This window comes from Daucus carota, chromosome 5, assembly GCF_001625215.2.
Source record: "Daucus carota subsp. sativus chromosome 5, DH1 v3.0, whole genome shotgun sequence".
In the NCBI taxonomy this organism is placed as follows: Eukaryota; Viridiplantae; Streptophyta; class Magnoliopsida; order Apiales; family Apiaceae; genus Daucus; species Daucus carota.
Window position 1 is genome coordinate 24,496,140 of NC_030385.2, and position 23,265 is coordinate 24,519,404.

General features: G+C 32.9%; 1 protein-coding gene across 3 annotated transcripts; it reads right to left on the reverse strand.

Moving 5' to 3' along the window:
- Positions 1 to 1,837: 1,837 nt before the first annotated feature.
- On the reverse strand, positions 1,838 to 6,332 carry LOC108221890 (uncharacterized). Of its 3 annotated transcripts, XR_010291854.1 has the most exons (8): positions 6,202 to 6,332; positions 5,188 to 5,536; positions 4,997 to 5,096; positions 4,640 to 4,909; positions 4,230 to 4,366; positions 3,465 to 3,605; positions 3,168 to 3,367; positions 1,838 to 2,284 (listed from the first exon to the last, which is right to left on the reverse strand). XR_010291854.1 is itself a non-coding variant. In XM_064092917.1 (7 exons), the coding sequence occupies exons 4-7, from the start codon at positions 4,260 to 4,262 to the stop codon at positions 2,272 to 2,274; spliced, it is 387 nt and encodes a 128-aa protein (XP_063948987.1). In that variant the 5' UTR covers positions 4,263 to 4,366; positions 4,640 to 4,909; positions 4,997 to 5,096; positions 5,188 to 5,348; the 3' UTR covers positions 1,838 to 2,271. The 3 variants fall into 3 exon arrangements, 2 of the variants coding, with proteins under 2 accessions (XP_063948987.1, XP_063948988.1); XM_064092917.1 differs by lacking the exon at positions 6,202 to 6,332 and having other exon boundaries at positions 5,188 to 5,348; XM_064092918.1 differs by lacking the exons at positions 1,838 to 2,284; positions 6,202 to 6,332 and adding an exon at positions 2,305 to 2,555 and having other exon boundaries at positions 5,188 to 5,381.
- Positions 6,333 to 23,265: the final 16,933 nt, after the last annotated feature.

The window sequence follows — 23,265 nt, forward strand, 5'->3', positions numbered from 1 at the left end:
CTCTTTATTATTTTGAGTAAAGTAAAATTATTTTTAGTATAAATATAGAATAACATTAACATTAATACGTAGATATTAATTTTTATTCAAATTTTCTAGTGTATCTATAGTCAAAAACATTCTTTCCAATACAAAAATCATATCAATTAAAATAAATTAAATATTTAATATGTGTTTATGGACAGAAATCAGACGTCCCAATTTTTTTCATCTTAAAAAGATATAATTTTTTCATCTTGAAAAGATATAAAGTACAGTTGGACTTTGCCCGAAGACTTAGATTGAGTGCAAGAGTGCAAGTGTGTCCAAAAGGAGGCCCATGACTCTGTGAGCCCCTCCAGTTTCTCGCAAACAAGGCTGGGTTTCGTCTTGCCCTCACCTCAAATTGCTATTATGGCAAACATGCTGAGTCTAGGGCTGTTCACGAACCGAGCCGAGCCGGCCGATTTTTGATCGAGTCGAGCCGAGCTTTAAATTTTTTCTTATCGAACCGAGCCGAGCCGAGCTTCTTATAGAACAAAAAAGTGTGTTCGAGCTCGAGCTCGATAACTAACGAGCCGAACACGAGCTTGTTCACGAACAAATACGAGCCGAGTCGAGCCGAGCCGAGCCGAGCCGAGCTAGAGAAAAATAAAGCCAAACCGCTACTTTACTCTTAAAATAGCAAGCCAAATAAAATTTTTAGTATGTTTTGATGGTACCATATTATAGTTGATATTCTCATGATCGATTTGATATATTTTATGTTGAATTCGGCGTTCAATAACATATATATATTACGAAATTATTATGAAAATATTCTTTTTTTTCGAGCTTTAACGAGCCGAGCTCGAGCCGAACGAGTTCGAGCCGAGCTCGAGCCGAGCTCGAGCTGAACATACTAAAAGCTCGGCTCGAGCTCGTTTTCTTAACGAACAATTTTTTGTGTTCCAGCTCGAGCTCGTTAACTTAACGAGCCGAGCCGAACGAGCTCTTAACAAGCCGAGCCGAACGAGCTCTTAACGAGCCGAACTCGAGCTTGTTCGCGAACAGCTCAGTTCGTTAAACAGCTCTAAATTGCTGACAACCGGTTGATTATCTAGTTGGTTAATGAATTGAGCTTAATATATAAGTTGGATCGAACTAAAAATAGTATCAAGATGATCACTGAAATCATCACAAATATCAAACAGGTATTTTAAAATAGAAGTTCAAACAATAAAAATATTATTTATAAAATTTTACGCATTATTTTTAAACGTTACCACAAATCAACTAAAAAATCTTGACTTTTAGTATTTATGATAATATATTTAAATTTTATCAAGTTCTCATTTTGACCTACGGCTAGATCCAATCTCCTGGTCCACTACCAGAAATTTCATTATTGCCAACGACAAATTCTGTTGGCAAATTAAGAAAATCGGTTGGTAAAAGATACTCCTAACGGAATACCCACCCAACTGGACCGTTAGAGTAAACGTCGTTGGGAAGCACCTTGCTAACCGATTAAGTGTCCGTAACTAAGTTGGCAACGGAATAGTAACAAATTAATAACAGCATCTTGCTTTGCAAAGTAACCAAAAAAACACCACTCGCCAACAGAATATTCCGTTGATAATTCTAGCAACAATCTACTAACGGAACATCTGTTGTTAGTCTAATAACAAAAAACTATCAGAACTTTCGGTTGTTAATTCTAGTAACAAATTACCAACCCATGGTCTGTTGTTAATTTAGTAACAAATTTCTAACAGAATCTCTGTTATTAAATTAGTAACAAGAAACAAACAGAATTTTCCGTTGTTAAATTTAGTAACAGAACACTAACAGAATAACTATGGTAGTTTTAAGATCATTAACCAAACATCCGACATAAATTCGTTATAAAATTAAAATTTATGGTATTATATTACAGTATAAATTTCTCAATTTCTATATCTATAAAAATGCAAATCTAAATAAAACACAACACTTTTTCATACAATTAACACTTCATTGATCCAAAATAGGATGAGAGTTGTACTAATATTTCAACCCGTCCGATAGTAAGCAAAAGTAATATATCCAAAAGCATTTTCTCCTTCATCACTTTTAACTCCTCCTGCAATTTTTGTTTTTCTGCATCGGCAAAAGATGAACTGCAAGGAATAGTCTTTGACCTATAGAAGAGACTTTGCGAAGAACCAACTCCATACACCCTCTTTTTCTTGTCAACCCCTCCTGCTGCCTGAAGAAATATTGCATTTTTATCAACCGGCTCTCCCGCTTTCTCATGAAGCTCACAAAGTGTCAGGAATGTTTCCTGCGCCAAGCAACAATATTACTCGCCAAAAATCTCACTAAACAGATTTTTCAAAGAAAAAACTTCAAAAATTATAACCTTGTTTCCCAGAATTTGATAACTAAATGAAACAACCTCAACGCAATATTTCCCAAAACTTAAATAAGGATGCTGCATAAATGTCTATGTCTAATATACAAACAAAGTTGTCCCAGTAACGCAATGAAATTAATCTGGACAACACATTCAGTCCAAAAAAAAAATGAAAAACACAAAGTGTCAGGAATGTTTCCTGCCCCAAGCAACAATATTACTCGCCAAAAATCTTACTAAACAGATTTTTCAAAGAAAAAACTTCAAAATTATAACCTTGTTTCCCAGAATTGGATAACTAAATGAAACAACCTCAATGCGATATTTCCCAGAACTTAAATAAGGATGCTGCATAAATGTCTATGTCTAATCTACAAACAGAGTTGTCCCAGTAACGCAATGAAATCAATCTAGACAACACATTCAGTCCAAAAAAATATGAAAAACACATAGCAACCTCATCAAACACAACATTCTTTATAGGCAATTGATTTTACTAGCCAGAGATAAGCTTAAAAATCTCAAGATGGCAAGATGAAAACGGAAAGGTTGATAATTAACTACAAAATTACTATTTGACCATCGCATCAAACACAACATTCTTCGTAGACTTAATAGGAACCTGATCTCATCAAACACAGCGCTGGTAATTTACTACATGCATGCAGTATTGTTTATTTTGTTTAAAATTCAAATAGACTTCTTAACAACTACAAAGTGCAAATTAGAAGCTCCCTAAAACAATTAAACTATTGGTTTTCCAGCAAGCATATAAGAAAACCTCATATATATGGAAATTTAAATAACTCACATATGTTTGTTGGCTTTTTTTGTCAACCCATATCCTTTCGTAACCGGAGTCCTCGCCATCCTCCTCATTCTGTGATGTGTCTGAGTTGTATGTATAGTAGTGTTGTTTTCAATGGGTTTTTTAGTGACTTGACTATTAGGAGCAAAACCATCCTCCTTTCCAATATTTGCACTCCGGACGCCTTTTCTTTTTTTCACAATCTGAAATATAGCAATATAACATTACATGACCTATCAAATACGTATTGTATTTAGCAATCTATGGCTATACAGCAATAACATTGAATCTAAAGTTCACCTTAGCAAAACCATCATCACAGTCTTGTACACCCCCATCAGTTGCAACCCCGCTGCGTTTCTTTGGACTCGCATATTGAGAAAAACCAACACCTTTAGCACCATTACCCTCTTCATCAGGGCTTCCATCATTAGTCATGGGCTGATAAAAATAACAAGTTTATTAAATCTAATATACCTGAAATTTTAACCATCACGAAAAAACAAACAGTGCAATAGAACATAGTCATGTGTTTACAGCAATGAACACCAATTTGCTTCCATAAGAATTTAACATATAGTCTAAAACATGTCATGGGGAGCATACAAAGAAACTAAATGTGACTGTCAGACTAGAATTACATAAAAACAGACTGAGGGAGAGGGTCCAGGACTCAAGTTCAGATCTCTGTCTAACTGTATCAATGTTGCTTGCCATGCTAACTTCAATGGAAAAAATGGTCTTTTAAAATTTGTGACCAAGAAGTTGCACAAGTACAGGTATTCACAGGTTGGTCTGTAGAATAACTATAGAGGAGCCTAAGATATAAACTACTTAAACCAACACAATCCATTTTATATCACAAAGTTCAAGTTAATAACATCAGCAAAGACAAAGCTACTTTAATTGAAGAAAATACATACAAAAAGCTCCATTAATCGAAGAAAATACATACACAAAGCTCAATTAATTGAAGAAAATAGTGAAGAAAAGAGCGATAGAGATAGACTATAAACGCTACATATATAGATACACACATGTAGAGGTAAATGAATAAGCACATACAGATAAAATAATTGCCAATTTCTTCATCTTCATTCGATGTCATTCACCGCTCGATTCAGACTCTTAGTCGCCGCCTCCTTACAAGCAGAGAAAAACCCTAGTTTGTTTGTGTCTCCAACCCCAATCCTCTGTTTACCCTGTATTTATATTTTCCACAAAATACAATTAATTTATTAGACTCGACCCTGTATTTATATTTTCCACAAAATACAATTAATTTATTAGACTCGACCTAACATGCTGCATATTCGCAATAACTTAAAATTACAATAATATAAAAATAATTATAACATATATATACACACACATAATTATTTAACAATAATTATATACACATATCTTATAACTTAATTATGATTATAATTTTATAATATTATAATATTATTATTTATGTTAAAAAAATTACATACTTGATAACTAAAAGGGATTATTCGGAAGAATCAATATATTCATCTTCACAATTATTACTATCTTCGGTTCTTGAAGATCCATTTTCTTCACAATAAATTCGAACCCTTGATGCATACTCCACTGTTGAACGTTGACCTATCAGCCCCATACTCCCGTGTGTGAAATTTGTACCCATTCACATAGTGAATTGGTACTGACTTAACCGAACGAAGAGGTCCAAATGAAATATCCCGAATATATTCATTTGGAACCAATGATGGATCTTCAGCCTGAAATTATAAGTGGTGACTATTAGAATACGAAAATAATAGTTCACAATTATATAATATTAATTATGAAAGTATCAACTAACTTACATAATCTTTAAACCACACTGCAAAATCACTTTCTAAGCACTGATCAACTTCAGTACTAGTTACATGTGGATTATGTTCCCGAAGTTGATTTATGAAAATCCTGATTACACAAAACCAAATTAATGAGATAACATAACTAATATTCATTAATGGGGGACATATAACTATGTGATAATGGCAAATTAACTTACTCGGTATATGGTGCAACCTCTGGACAGTTAAACAAGATATAGTTGTGAACCGCCATGTATTCTCGATCATCAAGATAACGAGTACTAACACTCCCATGTGAACGTCCAGGATGAGAAAATATAGAAATGTTTCCCCCAAAACTCTCCTCACCTCCACCAGGATCGTTTCTGGGAACTTTTCTATGTTTTGTTTGAACATGTTTGTCCCATCCATGGACTCTTCTCGAGATATAACATATTGCATAAAATTTTCCAACCCATTTACAAAAGCCGGAGTTAAGAATCCTCTACTATCGATCCTTTGATACATCCAACCTCGATCATTATCCATATTTAATTTTTTGGTAACCTACAAAAATATATACATTTTCATAACTAATTAAAATGTGTATATATAAATCCATACATAATTTAATTTTTTACAGTGAGCACATATATTTGAACCAAACAAAGGGATATTTCCGTTGCAAATTTATAGGATTAATTTTACAGATGGACAAAAATTATTCAAATTAATTGGACATACATTTTTTTTGGTAAGCGCTTAATGTTATAATAAGTCTCGGACATTCAATTCGTACAGAAAGTAGACCATACATGTCTGATAGGATACCAAAAATTTGAAAAAGTGTAAACTTTTCTGAGAGATTGCGCCTGCGCGCCTAGCAGCAGCAGCAGAAGACTAAACTTAACCCAACACAAAAGTACTACTACATATATATATATAATGACAAAAAAACTACTGACCAAGAGCAAACCCACGCTTGGCACTACCACTCATACATTAACAAGAAAAAAACGGTGCCTATACCATATTTTTCAACGAAGAAACCGGCATATTATAATCAAACACAAACAATATAAAAAACTAAGTACTGCATATTTACAGCAGGAGTCACTAAAACAAATTGCAAGTTAAATTACCGAATCTAAACAAAATAATAATGATGTACTTAACAATCTCAAAACACATGTTTTCATTGCTGTAAAAAATAATTAAAAAAACTAGCTAACCTCAGTAACGTATGTCTTGATTTGCTTAGAGTATTGAGAAGAGTAAGTTGCCGATGTATATGATCAGAAGATGGGAGGAAGAAAAATGAACAGAAAATAAATTTTGAATGAGTGGTTTTTTTAGATAAGCAGTTGAACTGAGTGGTTTAGAAAGTGAGAAAGGACTGCATTTACTCTTGGTTAGGTTCCGATATTAAATTTGAGGACTGCATTTACTAACGGGAAGGTAACGGATATAAGTTTAACCGATTTACTTTTATAACGAAGTAGTAACGGAATACTAACAGAATAAAATTTATTGTAACCGTTGCTAGGTCGTTGGTAATTCGCTACTAATGGGTTGCTATTCCCTTACTATTTTGTAGGTCACATTCCGATAGAAATCCCTTAGCATTTCTGTTGGTAAGTTTTGGCGGGCATTTTTCCCTCCTATTTTGCCAACAAAATATTCCGTTGGTAAATATCTGTTGGTATTCTGTTGGAATTTAGTCACGATCGTGTTGACTTTTCAAACATTTGAGTTTCGTTAGTAATTCGTTAGTAACTGCCAACGGATTAGTTTTCGTTAGTAATTTCTGTTGGTAGTATTGGAAATTCTTGTAGTGGTCCCTGCGGAAAGGAAAAAGAATTTCACGCTTTCCTTTCGGTATTCTTTCGTCCATACCCCTCCCTCAGATAAAGTCCACAATAACAAGATAAACAATGACATTTCCTTAATTAAAGAAACGTCACAATGCAAATTTTGTTGATACCAAACATGAATTGATCCTAATTACGATTAATTAAATGCTTGAGAAACATAATCCAGAAAACATGCATAATTAGCAATGTAAGTGTGTCATCATTTACAAAAACTAAAAGAAAAGATCAACTCCGTAGTATTATCCTAACTTAATTTGAAGATGAAATAGTACCCTGAAAAGGCCATGAAACAAACGTGACTGTGATGCCGGTGATTAATATGCTAAATATTCACCAGCAGTCTGTAAATATGGTTGCAAAAAGCTCTATCCATCTGGTTTCGAATCTCGTATCTCATCTCCGTACCCATCAATCTGCAGCTCGTGCATATACAAAAATGACAAACTGGATGATCCAGTGCTGTCAAATTGAGATTTGATACTTGTATTCATATCTGCACGAACTGTACAAATCAAAGATTAATTAGTTATGCAATTAATCCTGCAGATTAACAGCTAACATTCACTGAACTTGAATAAAAAGCCGGGAATCATCTTGGTAGACATGCAAACTACCTAGCTACTAATTTAATCGCACCAACCCAAGCTGTTTAAGAATATAATTAAACTTGTCGTATTATCATCATCTTAACCTTATTAGAGCAAAGATTATTGTAAAGTGAATTGCAAAACAATTAATTAACATCAATGTTACAATTGCTGCTGCTGCAGTCCATGGACCCTTCTCTAAATACGCCAAAATACACAACTCATCCAAAAAGGGTGTTTACTTTTCGTAAAACCTTGCAATTCTTTAATTAGAATGGGCGTAATCAAAGTACTTAGCCGAACTGCCAGCAACATGAATCTCGAGTTAAAAAAAATGTTAATTCAACAAATCAAAGCTTGTCGGCCTAGTGCAATATATGTGTCATTAGTAGAAAGCTGTGGGGATGAGATGGATTAAGAGATTAGGATTCCATGTCTCCACCATACTCATTTTTTGCCCGAGGGCTTGAGTACTAAAAATTGGTGGCAACAATTGCGATAAATTCTAATGGAATATGAATTTCACACGAGATAATACCTGCGTTAGACTACTAGCCGCCCTTTTGCGTTCGCACACGGGTTAAATTATTATTATTATCCTCATCATCATTAATTCTGTGTCATTATCAGTGTTTTAAACGGGTATATAAGAAAACATATGAATGAGTGTTAAGATGAGAATCTAGAATAAAATTAAAGATATAAAACATACTGTAAAATGAAAATAACTTGTGATTCTAGAAATTACGAAAGAGATTATTCATCAAATTGACGAGAATATGAGAATTTCATCAATAGAACCAATTTAATTCTTCAACTTGTTATAATTTGTACTCCCTCTGTCTCTAAAAGCTTTTCCCATTCTAAATGTCGAGACTGTTCATAACATGAGACAAATTACTAATTTACATCTAATCTATAAGACTAAATATAATCATGAGTGATCTTGTTGGATTCGTATTTGTGAGTATTTTAATACGGTGAAGTTTTATATTTGATATTAATATGAAATTAAAGATATTAATGATCAAAAGTGTGTGTTGGCAAGCGTGACAAAGAGAAAGAGGAAAAGTATCAAGAGACGGAGACGGAGGGAGTAGCTAGGTTGTTGCTTAATGTACTGACTACTGAGGGGTTGGCAGGAGTACGTACTTTCCTTTCCTCTCTAGTTATTCCGTATCTTCTTAGTACTACTACAGTACTCCCTCCGTCCCTGAATACTTTTCATGTTTGTACTTTTCACGTTTGCCAACACACACTTTTGATCGTTAATATCTTTCATTTCGTAGTAGCATTAAATATAAAAACTTCACCGTATTAAAGTACTTGTGAATACGAATCTAACAAGATCACTCATGACTATATTTAGTTTTATAGATTAGATGTAAATTAATAATTTGTCTCATGTTATGAACAGTACCGACATTACAAATAGGAAAAGAAAAAAGAAACGGAGGGAGTAATAAACTTTACTTGGATGTCGAATTTTTAAAGAGTTAATTATATTTTGTAACTTCTAGATTTGTTCCAAAAGCAGTTTAGTATCTGAACTTTAAAATGTGGTAATATTCATCCTGAACTTTAACTCTAGTCACTATTCCGTCTAAATCTGCCGTTAACTTTAACTGTTTGAGAGGTAACAGTGTGTATATTAGTTTTTAACAGCTACTTTATCCCCTGTGACCACTCAAAATTTATGTATTATATTTTGAAATTATTTCTGAACACATACAATGATGTAAAAAAATTTAAATTTTTTTAAATAAATATGTATCTAGATTTAGAATCTGAAAATTTATTTTTTCTGCATAAACGATGTAACTTATTTTAAAATAAATACATATTTTAAAATTTATTTTAATATTTTTTACATCGTTGTGTGTGTTCAGAATTAATTTCAAAATATAATACATAAACTTTGAGGGGTCACAGGGGGTAAAGTAGTTATTAGAAAATAATATACACACTGTTACCTCTCAAATAGTTAAAGTTAACGGCATATTTGGACGGAATAGTGACTAGGGGTTATAATTTGCACGGGAATATTAAGTTTAGGGTGCATAGTGCATATTGCCACGTTTTAAAGTTCAAGTACTGAAGTGCGTTTGGAGCAAACCTAGGGGTTACAAGTGTAATTAACTCATTTTTAAATTATGTTTAAACAGTGTACGGTTTGCTTCTCTGCTTAATGTCGAATGACCAGTTAGGCCTTAGCTAGAGTACAAACAAATGTATGATCTGCAATAATGTTCTCGAACTGTTATCAACATAATATTCCCAATATCTTCTAATATTTTTGTTAAATTGTCTAGTATCAGTGAATGATAGAAAAGTGCTTAATCCATAGCTACAAAACAAACAACAAATGCAACACTAGTATTTTTGTAACAATTATATATCTGAAGATAAATTTGGATATCAGTGATAGATGCTGTATTTATATTTGCACAATTATAATTTGTGTGTTTGTTTAGGGTGCATATTTGCTTGAAAGTTAAACAATTAATTATTAATCATAAATTTTATACAAAAAAGATGGTACATGATCCTAATCGCTTGACATGTAGGGTACTTTGAGTCCTATTAGTAAGGATGGGGGGATGTATCAGCAATTCAGCATTCAGACCCACGTGCATCAGAATAGTATAGAACATCTTATTGCTAATTTTAGTTGGACATGCGAGTCAAATTTTAGTCCTAATCAATTATTTATTGATGAACGAAAAAGAATTTTACTTTATTAAACGTCAAACATAACATGAGGGGAGTTGGGGATAGCCTGATAGAAAGTTTTAGTTCTGATTCGGTTCATGCAGCTCAAACTGAATGACAAGATTTGATTTGACCTGCGTTTGTATGCGAATCCATCTCGACAACTAGTTCAAATTTCTTAGACGAGAATTGGACAATTTTGTTAATGTGACTGTTTAATATAATCCAAAATAATATGAGTTGTCTAAAATTGAATAATTAGAATGACATAAAATATTGCTCAAAAATTTTGTGTTTCGACAAAATTTGTTATAATGATTCAGTATATATTAAAAATGGTAGATTAAATTAATTATTTAAAGTTGTTATAATTAAATTATTTTATATAAGTAATATAATGTTTTACACAATTTAATTTTATAATATCCGTTATAGCATGTCATATAAATTTTTAGTCGAGAAATATGACGTTTAGGAGATGGTAAGTGCTATAATTTGATGAAATTTATGATTATTAATTATATTTTAGAAATAGTATTCACATTAAATTAATTATCTTATGAGGGGAGATATAATAGATGATACACACACATATATTAAGTATTTTAATATCCTAATTAGTTATATGGAATTCCACTATAGATCGGCTAAATTTAAATGAAATTGGCTCAATTTTATGTCAAAACGAATTTTATTAAAGTATGTCCAACTTTTAAATTCTTAATTGAAATTGGATTAAATATGTCATAATAAAAATATTCCTTATATTTTAAACTGATTGTGACTTACATAATCAAATTACAGATTATAATATTTAATATATAACTTTAAAATTTTAAAATCTGACACACGGCAAAACGCGTTAGTAGTAACACCATATAGTGACTAAGGGCAAACCCAGCAGTGATTAAAAAATCCAAATTTGAAGTAAATTACTCCAAATTCTTCTTCAGCAGTGATCGAGAAAGTGATCCATTTGGATCAGTGAATAGTACGGATCCAAATTTGAAATTTGGATCACCACTGTTCACTGATCCAAATTTGGATCACAAACTTTATTATAAAATAATGATTTTGTTATTTCTATATCTTTCGTTTATTGGACTTAAAATTAATTTGCGATTATTAATATTTAATTAACAATAGTTTATAAACAATAATTAATAAAATTAATGTTTTAGTAAAAATTTAAAATAATAGAAAAGAAAAATTCATTGAAATTGAAAAAAGAGTACATTACATGCATAAAATAAAATTCATAAAACAAAATAAAATGCATAATTAAAATTAAATTTAAGATTGTATAGTTTAATGTAAAATTTATGTAATATAATATACAAAAAGTAATTTGGATCAGAATTTGGATCACGCTGCTGGAGGTGATCAGAAAGTTGGATCAGAATTTGAATTAATTGGTGATCTAAATTTGGATTTTTGGATGACAATGGCCGGAGATGACCTAATAGTATTGGTTATTAAGGGGGGCAATCAAATAACCCTTGTGTGTTTAAAGCCTCGGTTGAGTGTCACTGCCGACGTAAAAATTAGTGAAAAATGCACAACATCGATTAAATAGATAACTGACACATATTAGTATTAAAGATGTCTGTTTCTTAAATATCTAACACTAAATGTTTCAAAAAAATAAAAATAACTAACACTAAAAGTATGACTCAAAGATTCACTTTTATACCAATCATATTACCGTTTTTCTTTCCCACAACATTTTAAGCTGTTAAAGTAAAAAGGTTCTGCGTATGGTATCCCGTTGTTTTACAAGGTTTTCATGAAAACTCAAATATTGTTTTAAGATTTCAGCCACTTTCAGAGAAAAGTTCCGGTAAATTTGAATATGTGTGGTGTGCATATTGCAGTGGTTTGATTAGTACAGAGGTTGGTTGGGGTTGTGCGACAAGAATCCATGCTATATAATAGCATACGTAATTTTAAATCTCGGGAGAAAATTTGGCGCTTAGTACTTTGTTCTATGCTTAACAGGAAGAACCACACGAACGATGGGGGCACGCCGCACGCTTGCACATGGGCAGTGATACATAAGCAGCATAAACATCTAATTTTTGGTGGTCATCGCTTAGAAAACAATGTAATTGAATAATTCATGCGGTAAGTAGAGGAACCAAATGAAGTTGGGGCCCCTATTGATATTGCATGAGAGAGTTAGCTATCGAGGTCCTGAGTTCAAATTTAAGATAATCTTTTAGAAAGTTGTTCTAATATGATATTGTTACCGGTACTTTCCGAGATTCACATATTATGTCTTATTTTTAGGTAATGTATAATTGTTTATCTTATTTTTTATATATTACATATTCTTTTTTCTCATTTTTCATATTAACTTTCCTTCTTTTGAATTTAAATTTTATTAGATAACTAGTGAAAAAAGCCGCGCTTCGCGGCGGCGTTATAAATTTTGATATGAATCAGTATTATAATAGCATAGAAATTATTTTGAATCATCTTTCCGTTAAACATATCACAAATAAAAAATATTGTAATTGGTATAAAAATTTGTTTAAGTGATCATCCTGTCAAACACAATACTAATAATAAAATTAGTTTGAACCTCCTTCCCGTCAAAGACAATATTAATCCATAATTATTATTTTTATGATAAAATTAAATACTATAATTTAGATCAAAATTAGTTTGAGCCGCTCTCTTATCAAACACAATACCAATAACAAAACATTATAATTTAGATATTAGTTTGAGTCGCCTTACTGCCAAACACATACTAATAAAATTATTCTAATTATGATAAAATTAAAGATTATAATTGGACAAAAAGTATTTTGAACTGTGGTCCCGTTTTAACAAAAATATATATTATAACATAGATAAAAAATTATTTTAGCCACTTTCTTGTCAAACATAATACTAATAGAAAATTTATTATTATTTAGATAAAAATTAGTTTGGGCCGCCTACCGTGCCCGTCAAACACAATACTAATCAACATTATCATAAAATCAATAATTATTTTTATTTTTTGACTCTTATTTATTAGTTTAAAATTATTATTCTTTTATGGTTTTAATATTTTTGGTATTAGTTTTTTAATGATTATTATCTTTACAATTCTTTATTTTCTATTCCAAATTTAAGAAAATTATAAGACTAAATCAGAAATAAAATTGTACGTATTACCTTATAAATCTTAAATATAAATTGTATTTTATCTATGATTATTAGTTTAAATAAATATAATCATATTCCTTTTGGCATTCCTAAATAATAAAAAGATTGTATTACCTCTAGAATCCGAAAAAAAAAAAAAGAATTGTATTAACTTTTGGAATCCTTCAAGTTGATTTTTTTAATTATAACTATAATTAGATAAAAATTATTTTGAACTGTGGTACCGTTTTAAAAAACAAATATTATAACATAGATAAAAAAAATTATATTAGCCACTTTCCCGTCAAACATAATACTAATAAAAAATTTACTATTATTTAAATGAAAATTGGTTTGGGCCGCCTCCCGTGCCCGTCAAACGCAATACTAATCAAGAATCATTTACGTTATTATAAAATCAATATATATTTCCTATTTTATATACTATCCTATTTTTTTTGTTAATTATTTTTATTTTATGATTCCTATTTATTACTTTAAAATTATTACTCTTTTATGGTTCTAATTTTTTTTGCTATTAGTGTTTTTTAATGATTATTATCTTTGCCATCCTTTATTTTCTATACGAAATTTAAAAAAAAATATAAGACTAAATTGAAAATAAAAATTGTACGTATTACCTTACAAATCTTAAATATAAATTGTATTTTATATATAATTGTTATTTTAAATAAATATAATCCTACTCTTTTTAGGATTCCTAAATACATCTTTAGAATTCAATAAGAAAAGAATTGTATCACTTTTAGAATTCTTAAACATGATTTTTTGAATTATAACTATATTTTCTATCCGAAATTTAAGAAAAATTAGAAGACTGAATCGAGCATTTCTAGAGACACCCGCATTCAGAAAATTTTAAAAAAAAAATATAAGACTAAATTGAAAATAAAAATTGTACGTATCACCTTACAAATCTTAAATATAAATTGTATTTTATATATGATTGTTAGTTTAAATAAATATAATCCTACTCTTTTTAGGATTCATATTACAAATCTTAAATATAAATTGTATTTTATATATGATTGTTAGTTTAAATAAATATAATCCTACTCTTTTTAGGATTCATAAATACATTTTTAGAATTCAATAAGAAAAGAATTGTATCACTTTTAGAATTCTTAAACATGATTTTTTGAATTATAACCATATTTTTTATCCGAAATTCAAGAAAAATTAGAAGACTGAATCGAGCAATTCTAGAGGCGCCCGCATCCTCCTTTATATATATATATTGATTTCAATAGGGAATGTAGCTAGAAATTGTTGCTGGAGTGATCCTTTAAAATAATGTCTTAAATTACTCAGAATTCTATATAATAATATTATTTTCAAAAAATTTATTAGGATCATGTTGGAGTTGCTCCAACAATAACAGTTTTCTCCTCACGTAAATCTAAAATAAATTTTTTCGTATAACGATTTTTGCTCAGAAAACTTTTTTAGAGAAATTATGGGCATATTTGACAGAAAAGAAATTATTTTTCGTTTAAAAGATACATATCTTTGTTAATTTGGACCCCAATCATAATGTAGCAGCACTACATTTTTTTGCCTATAAAACCAATCTTCCCTCTTCAATTTCAAGACTCCGCTCACTATTTCTCCCTACAAACACTTAAAACTCGAAACACTTAACACTCTTCAAACTCAAAACAAACATGTCAGGATGCAGCAAAATATGCAGCATTATCAAACTCCGGCTACTCCTACGTCGATGGCGCAAGAACACATCCAGGTCTTCTCGTCGCATCCCCTGTGACGTACCACCCGGACACATAGCAGTCTACGTAGGACTAAACCACCGAAGATTCGTGGTCCACTTAGCGCACCTGAACCACCCTGTTTTCAAGAAGCTCCTGGCCCAGGCTGAAGAAGAATACGGGTTCACTACTTCAGGCCCTCTGCACATTCCCTGTGACGAATTAATTTTTCAAGATTTTCTGCGCTGTCTCTGTGGCCGATCAGATTACAAAGCTTCTGGGGTCTGTTTACGGACTAAGCTGATTAGTCATGATGCATGGGCCGAGTCTCAGCCTCTGCTGAACAGCCTCAGATGATAAGCCTAAGATTTGGCATTGTTGATCATAGTTTTCGAGTTAAAATCCCGATCGAGTTGACTGATTAATTTCGCAACTACGTGCCAATTGGCAAAGCTTGTTGGCGGCTTCCTTGATTACTTTTTGTACAAAACAATTTGTTTTCTGTTTCGGTATTTTTTTAGTGTATGGAAAAATTCAGCTTGCTCGAGGAAAAGAAAAATGCAACTGAGATGGCGACAAGTTTGGTGACAGATAGTCATCCAATCATCCTAAGCTTAAGTCTGAGTTGAATTTATCAGGCATATGTATAAGAAAATCAGCATCTGCTCGTGTATTTTTTATAATTTGTAGACACTTATTGGAAAAGCAGGACTACTTTCAGTTTAACATGCTGTGTTTTCCCTGGATTTTGCATATTAAAACAAATAATATTTGTAATTATGAATAAAAGCATGTAATTACATTTGTCAAAAAAAGAAGAAAAGCATGTAATTGCAACCATATATGAAGAGCTCTTTAGTACTTTTTATAATGGGAATTATCTGTGTAGTTGTTGAATTTGGTAATGTCGTTGATTTGCGTTTTTGGGTTCCTCCCAAAAGGCATCTGTCTCTGTTTATATTCAAGACAAATCTTCTTTATCTTTGTCACGTGAGACTTGGGTTGACACCCACTGAACACTCTACAAATGCTAATTCTTGGAGATTATTTCCGGCTCCTGCAACTATAGAGCAGTTGTCAACACAAGTTGTTATAACGGGGTAGTGTACTCCTTGGGTAATATATTGAGGAACAGAACGTTTATGCAACTCTTAAATACACAGAGACACTAGTTTCACTTGACGGCTTTGTGCAAATGGAGTATAAGTGGTACCTACATCCGTCTCACTGAAGAGTTGAACTTCACACCACCACATTTGTATCTTACAAATCTCTAGTGTTTATTTAGTACAAATCTTGCTTCACTTGGTGTGATCCCCTGGGCACCACGATATCCTTCTTTCATTTGTATTACATTCTTTGTACATGCCGACTCTAATTTATAAATTACTAAAAATAATAACGCCAAGTTCTCAATAAGAGATTATATATCCGTGCCAAATAGAAGGTGAATAGAGTTTACGACCCTCTGGCTCATCTAGTCATCTAAGTAGCTTTTACCCATATATATTTAATTATAGCCCTTTTCCGGGTTTGAGAAGCTGCCAACATTCTTCCGAGATCTTTCTTCTAATTTTATCTTAATTTTTAGAGGGTTGAACTGATATTACGCACATTTCTTGTTAATCAGTTCTGTTTAAGCTAGCTCTAATAAATCAGATCATATAATCAGCAGGCACAGTCATATAATCAGGGCTCATGACGTTTGGAGCAGACCCCCTATGGAGAATTAATCCGCATGGTGCTGTGGCGGTTAGGCGCTACAAAATTCTGGATTCATACTGGAAGTTTAAAAAAGGACAATCCGATTTAATTGCGGCTGTTGACGGAGCTTGGGGATTGGCAAAGGACCTCAATTATAACGGTGGAATTGGTGGTTATTTGCAAGAGCCTTCAGGTAAAATGGTCATGGTGTTTTCAGGCCCGTCAAATTCTAAAAATGCGGTGGAAACAGAGGTTGATGCCATTCTTTACGTAATAGATTGGGTGATTAAATTAAATTTGGTTCAAATGAGAACAGTTATATGTTCTGATTCTTCAGTTGCGGTCAATGCTTTTAATGAAGGAATTTACATTAAATTCCCGTTAAAAGCCATGGAATTCAAACATCAGTTTCTCATAAATTCTAAAATCTTTGTCCAATTTGTGCCTCGTTATCTTAATGAGCAGGCAGATGACTTGGCAAAAAAAGGTATGGCCAGACCTATTATGAAGACTCAGTTGGTGGGCTCAGGAAATTCTGGGGAGAATCCAGAAGTACACCAAGCTGCTGTATCTAGCTCATGTCAATGTTAATGTTAAAAGAGGTGCAAGTTTGGTGCAAGTCCATGGGTTTTCACAGATTCGTTTTCTGTCAATGTTAAGAGGTGCTTAAGAGTGCAATTACAAGCAGCCTGGTTATGGTGTGATGCAGAAGGGTGAGGCTGAGCAGATCAAGATGCTGCTGGGGTGTGAGAAAAATGACACTCCTAAAGAAGTCAAGACTAGTCAGGCATCCTCTTCTGGTTCTAGCAGTGCCTGATGTTTTCATGCATTTGTCCTTCTATTTCAGGGTCTCAGTTCTTTCTTAGTATGTTTATCTGTGTTATATTGTTGCTGTGTTAGGTTGGAGGCCATGTAGGGTCTTCCTTGTTGATGATTCCTGTCTGATCATCCTTTAGAATCTTTGTAAGAATTTCTGAGTTTATTGAAATGTTTCTGCTTGCTTTTCAAAAACTCCACCGGTGGTATCAACTTATATATGAACCAATTTGGTCATCATTATCAAATTTGTTTTCGAACAGTTTCAGGGATTACTGCACTTCTAAGTAACTTGCTCATCCTCTGTTGGCCCAGGTCCTGAGTTCGACTCTGGCTCACCTAGAGAATATCTTAAAACAAATACTCAAATTGTAAAGCTGTAAGTCATATTAGTCAACAAAAAAAAAAGTGACTTGCTTGATAGCAAGCAATACAACTGAAATCAAAATTTAGCAGAAATTCAAAATGGGGCGGATTTGGGGCGGGGACTTCATTTTCCAGCCCCGCCCCATATATATTTTTCCTGCCCCGTCCCCGCCCCATTCCCCGTGGGGATCTATTTTTAATCCCCATCCCCGCCCCATCGGGGATTTAATATAATTTCGCCCCGCCCCGCCCCGCGGCTATAATATTACACTTTATATAATTATGTTTAAATTTAGTAATTTTTTCTTCAGAATTTAATAAAAATATACGAAACACGTATATTAAAAGCAAAAAACTAAATATAAATATATAATAGAAATCAAAGAGACATGTTATACATTGTAAAATTATAGTTTTGTGTATTATAAAATAATAATATTAAATATAATAAATATATTATATTAAATATTATTATTTATTTATATTAAATATATGCTGGGCGGGGCGGGGAATCCTCGCAGGGATTTAACAAATCCCATACTTGCCCCATATCTTGACGGGGCAGAAAATCATTCCCCGTCACTACCTCATTCCCCATATTAGCGGGGCGGATCTGCCCCATTCAGAGCGGGTTCCCCATTTTCCCCACCCCACTTTTAACCCTAGAAGATGAGTACTTAGATCGTATTTTCGTACATTGACAAAGAAACTTGAGCAGCTGTATGTAAGAATGAAATCAAGAAACACATTAGAGTCCTTTGGCTACAAGTTATAGTATAATTTTCACTTGGCTACAAGTTATAGTATAATTTTCAATAGTCTAGAAGCAATACCTGACTTTCGTAACTCATTAAAGCCAAGGCCCAAGTGCATGGTGGACATGTTGCTGCAACCTTTGTTTGTTATATATACCAAGAACTATGATTTTCAAGTGCTCCTCATTTCTAACCATGTAATTTATCTGGATCCAAAAGCCCACCCAAATGCTGAGAAGAGAGTGAATTAATTCCTCGTTTCAGGGGCCTACTGAGTGTAGCCCACAAGCCCATATCAAAATCAGAGGTTTCTCAAGTTATTTTTTCCAACTAAATACTGGGCTTGGACAATCTTGTACAATAGCATTTCTGTTCTGAAACTCTGACAGCAAGGCTCTATATTTAGAGCAAATTCTAAGACCTATGTTGAATTTTTGTGCATAATAGACAATTTGTTTGTCGGTGTCTAGGGGAGGAGGGTGACTGGGTGAGTCATGAGGATTGTACAATTTCGAATTTATTATCAATTGTCCTTTTGGCTTTGTGTTCATTATATTTGGGGAACATGTGACATTATTGTGAAAGTTAACCTATCATCTCATAAGTAAAACTTGGGCCCCAAATACTCCCAAAAAGGAGTTTTTAACATATTTTGATTTTAGCAGAACTGGTGTTAGGCTCCCATTCACATCATATCAATAGTTTCGATTTATTTCAACAAGTTTGCCACCCATCAAACCACCACCATCCTAAATTTTAAAACAAGTTAGCACGAGACGGCCGCGTTAGCACGAAATACTAAAATCTACGCTCTTTACTCAAAATAATACTATGTATTAGAGTGTGAGAATTTTCTTGGTGGAAACAGGACTTTTCGTGTTCGAAATCTCACCAGCTCTGTGACATTCACCCGAGTTGAAGAGACGGTGGAAAGATTTCACCAAAGGAGATGGGATCCCAATCCGTGCGTATCACACTACAGAAATTCCTACCTACTGGATTTTATCGCTCGATTAGTCCGATTGGAAAAAAACCTAGACAGACAAGGATGTTTAGGAATACGCAATTTTTTCCACCAAAATGACATGTATTAGTGTTATATAATGAAATAGATTAGTATCGTCGGTTTGTTAATTAGTTAACACAAGTGTAAAAGGCATATGCATGAGCCATGAAGCCCTGTCCCAAAAATATTTATCATACTATAGTGTATAGGTTTTAGTACAAGATGATGCACACACTTGGTAGTGGAGCACATGTTAAGCACTTGGCTTACAGTCTGCGAGAAAACTACAGCAGGAGCTGGCAATTACGCATGCATGCCCACTATATGCACCTCTCAGACTCATAATGCCACAAAACTAACAGAAGTTTCCAGAGATCACTGTTCTCTCTCATTCTGAGGCATTTGTGACACACTACAACAAGATAATACTGTTACAGAATTGTAACTTAAGCCAACTAAAAAAAGTGTAGGGCTGCTTAGATATGGATGGCTTCCCTTTATCTTTATTCTTTAATTTTGGTTTGCAAAAGCACCGGCTTTATGTTGGTGGTTCAATGCTATATTTTCAAGTCATTTCATCATGCAAGGAATGGATGGGATGCTAAAGTCAATGTTGTAATCACATCCACAACACGAAATTCTAACATTCATAGTGGTAGCTTATAGACTTGTCCGTTTTTCTCCGCAATTTAGTGCTAAATTTAAATAGAAGTTTTAGAAAAGCATATATAAAGATTTAAATTATATAATTTTTTTGTATTTGAAAAAAATGATTAGTACTGTCCAGCTTGGAATGGCTCTAGTTTTGTTAGTAAAGGGGAGCTCAATAGTTTTATGGAGTGTGAAGTGTCTAATCAAAGCATGTAAATCATATCTACTCAAATCTAAATCATATGTTGGAGATGTCACTTGTCAGATCTGTGTTAGTAGTGTACTAGGAGTATTACTTTTAACCGATTTAACCTAGCTAGTAAACTTTTTCATCAGGCTGGAAGAATATATTGAGCCATCGAGAAAAAGGCAGTACCTACTTTGAAATATTAGGCAAGGAGCTCAAACGTACCCAAATTAAGAAGGTGCCCCTTTTTTTTCAAAATTAAAATTCAAAATCAGTTGGCTTAATTGGTTTGGTTTTACATGGTTGTGATTTCGATTTTATAATTAAAGTATAAAGATTGGTATATACATTAATTTTATCCGAAATTTAGTATGATAGGGGACAAACTTTTAAACAAATATTTGAAGGCAGCTTGTTTTCGTAATAAGAAAAAACCTTCTATTGAAATGGCCCGATATCTCATAAAACCGAGAAGGAATGTGCTAAAAATCATTATTACCAAAAAATGCTCTCAAATATCATTTCAAAACACCAGTACGTGTTGGGTTTTTAGTTTGATTCCAAAAACTTAGATTGTATAGCGTTTTGAGGTGACAGCCAACTTGAACTTGTGTTTTGAATGAAAAAACACAACATAAATTAGAGTTTTCATTTTTTTTATTGGCGAAAACACTACCAGAATGTTAATATAATATTTTGAATCATTATGAAATGTAGAGTCTTATTTGTCGAAATTGGTACAGAAAGAGCTGACGCCCCTATTTTAGCACCTTATCTGCGCCACTCCACAAAATACAATCATATAATTGTGAAAAACAAAATGATAACGTAGCAAGGCATGCGGTGTCTATTGTAATGATATATTTGCTCATTCACGTCTAACTTTGCTGGAGCTCTTTAAGTGCTATATATGTCTGTGAAAGTAAAAATTATCTTTAATTGCGTGATTATATTGTCAGAATAATGAGAAGAAATCTGATCAAGCTGATAACAGCACTGTAAAGAAACGAAAGAAATGTACAAGTGCGCGGTGAGCTAATGGAAAATACTACCAAAATGCATATAGCTAGCCATAAAGAATCCAATGAAGAAAATGTAGTATGTGATGTTAGAGAGAAGGTGGACTAAAGCTGTCTTTGGCTTGTGAATGGTGTCCCCATCGCCATAATTCGTGTCCCACATATGTCAACACACACAAAAACACCAAAGTGGGTGTAGTTTACTTAGATGCGCCCTCGCCCCTTCTATCTTTTGGTTGCATATCTCCATTCTCTCCTCGACCCATAATATGCTTTCGTAGCAACAAAGCAAAGGTTGAAATATTAGCACATTACGAGATATGATGGTACAAAGAGGCTCCCATGTTCACCATCATTTCCTCCCACCATCCTTCTCCGTCTGTATCTCCACTCACAACGAGGGACGATAATTTAATCCGACCGTTTCCGATTCGTTTGAATTATTCCTGATTTTTTAGATTCAGGCCTGAGTTTGGATCTGTATTTGGATTTTAAGTATATTAAACCGATATCCGACCCGAATTCGAGATCCGTTCCAAATCCGATTCAAACGTGAAACTCGAAACTGAAATCCGAAAATCGAAAATGTGTTACCTATCATATTGTACAATAATATAAATTTATTTATCTTAATTAATTATTATTATTATAAGATCCGAATTAAACCCGAACCTAAATCGTTATTCAGAAAAATTCGACCAAATCGAATTTAATATTCATTCTCAATATACATATTTGAATTCAACTAATCGAAACATAGCGAATCGAATTTAAATCTGGCTAAATCCGAACCGATCCCGTCTTCTCGACTCATAAGTTGGATTTAGAACATTTAAAACATGGACATGGAGGGAGAACCAAAATTTCGATATACAGGGGTTGTTTGGGCAAATTTGAAAAAAAAAGTGATTTTGTGCTTAAAGTAAATAAGTGGATTAAAACGGAAAAGTAAATAAGTTAATAAGTGTTTAGAAAAGAAGCAAAATTTCTAACATTCTCTAATTTTTTAAAAGTGCTACTACTTATTTATATAAATAGATCAAAATTAGGAAAAACAGAACCCGAAAGCCGCTTGTGATCCTCGAATATAAACATGCCCATAGTTGCTAGGGTAACATTTTAATCCACAAATCTATGTCAATCAAAACTCGTACTCGTGTGTCTTGGAGTTTTCCTGATCGATGAAATCAATTAATAGAACCGATGTGATGCGTTGTGTCTTTTCCATTAGCAGCAGACATGTCCCGTGACATTGTATGTCTATCCCCATATAAGAAACCTCATATTTACTCGAACAAAGTTGCCTAATGTTGTCAGACTAGTATTACCAATCTACCCTCACCTCATTCCTTTCGCAAGAAATTTGAACTACGACTCTTGAGGGGCAAACTTGACCACCTCAATCACGACACTTAAACACAACTAATCATCATTTGTTAGACATGATTAAAGAACATCTAAATTTCCTAAGTATATGCCTCTCTAATACTAGCTGTCAAATTTATGGTATAATTTCATTCTCTTCACTTTATTTTTAGTGGACACGCATCAATTAATCGCTATTTTTTTTATTTTTTTTTTCTAATTGATTACACACGCACACGTGGGGAGTCGAACTCCCGACCTCCCGCAAGGGGGTACAAGAGCTCTACCGCTACACCAACACCTTGTTGGCAAATTAATCGCTATTTTTGTTTTTCGTTTTTGTCTCATTAAATATTAAGTAATTCATACCGTAAGCAGCCAAATATCTG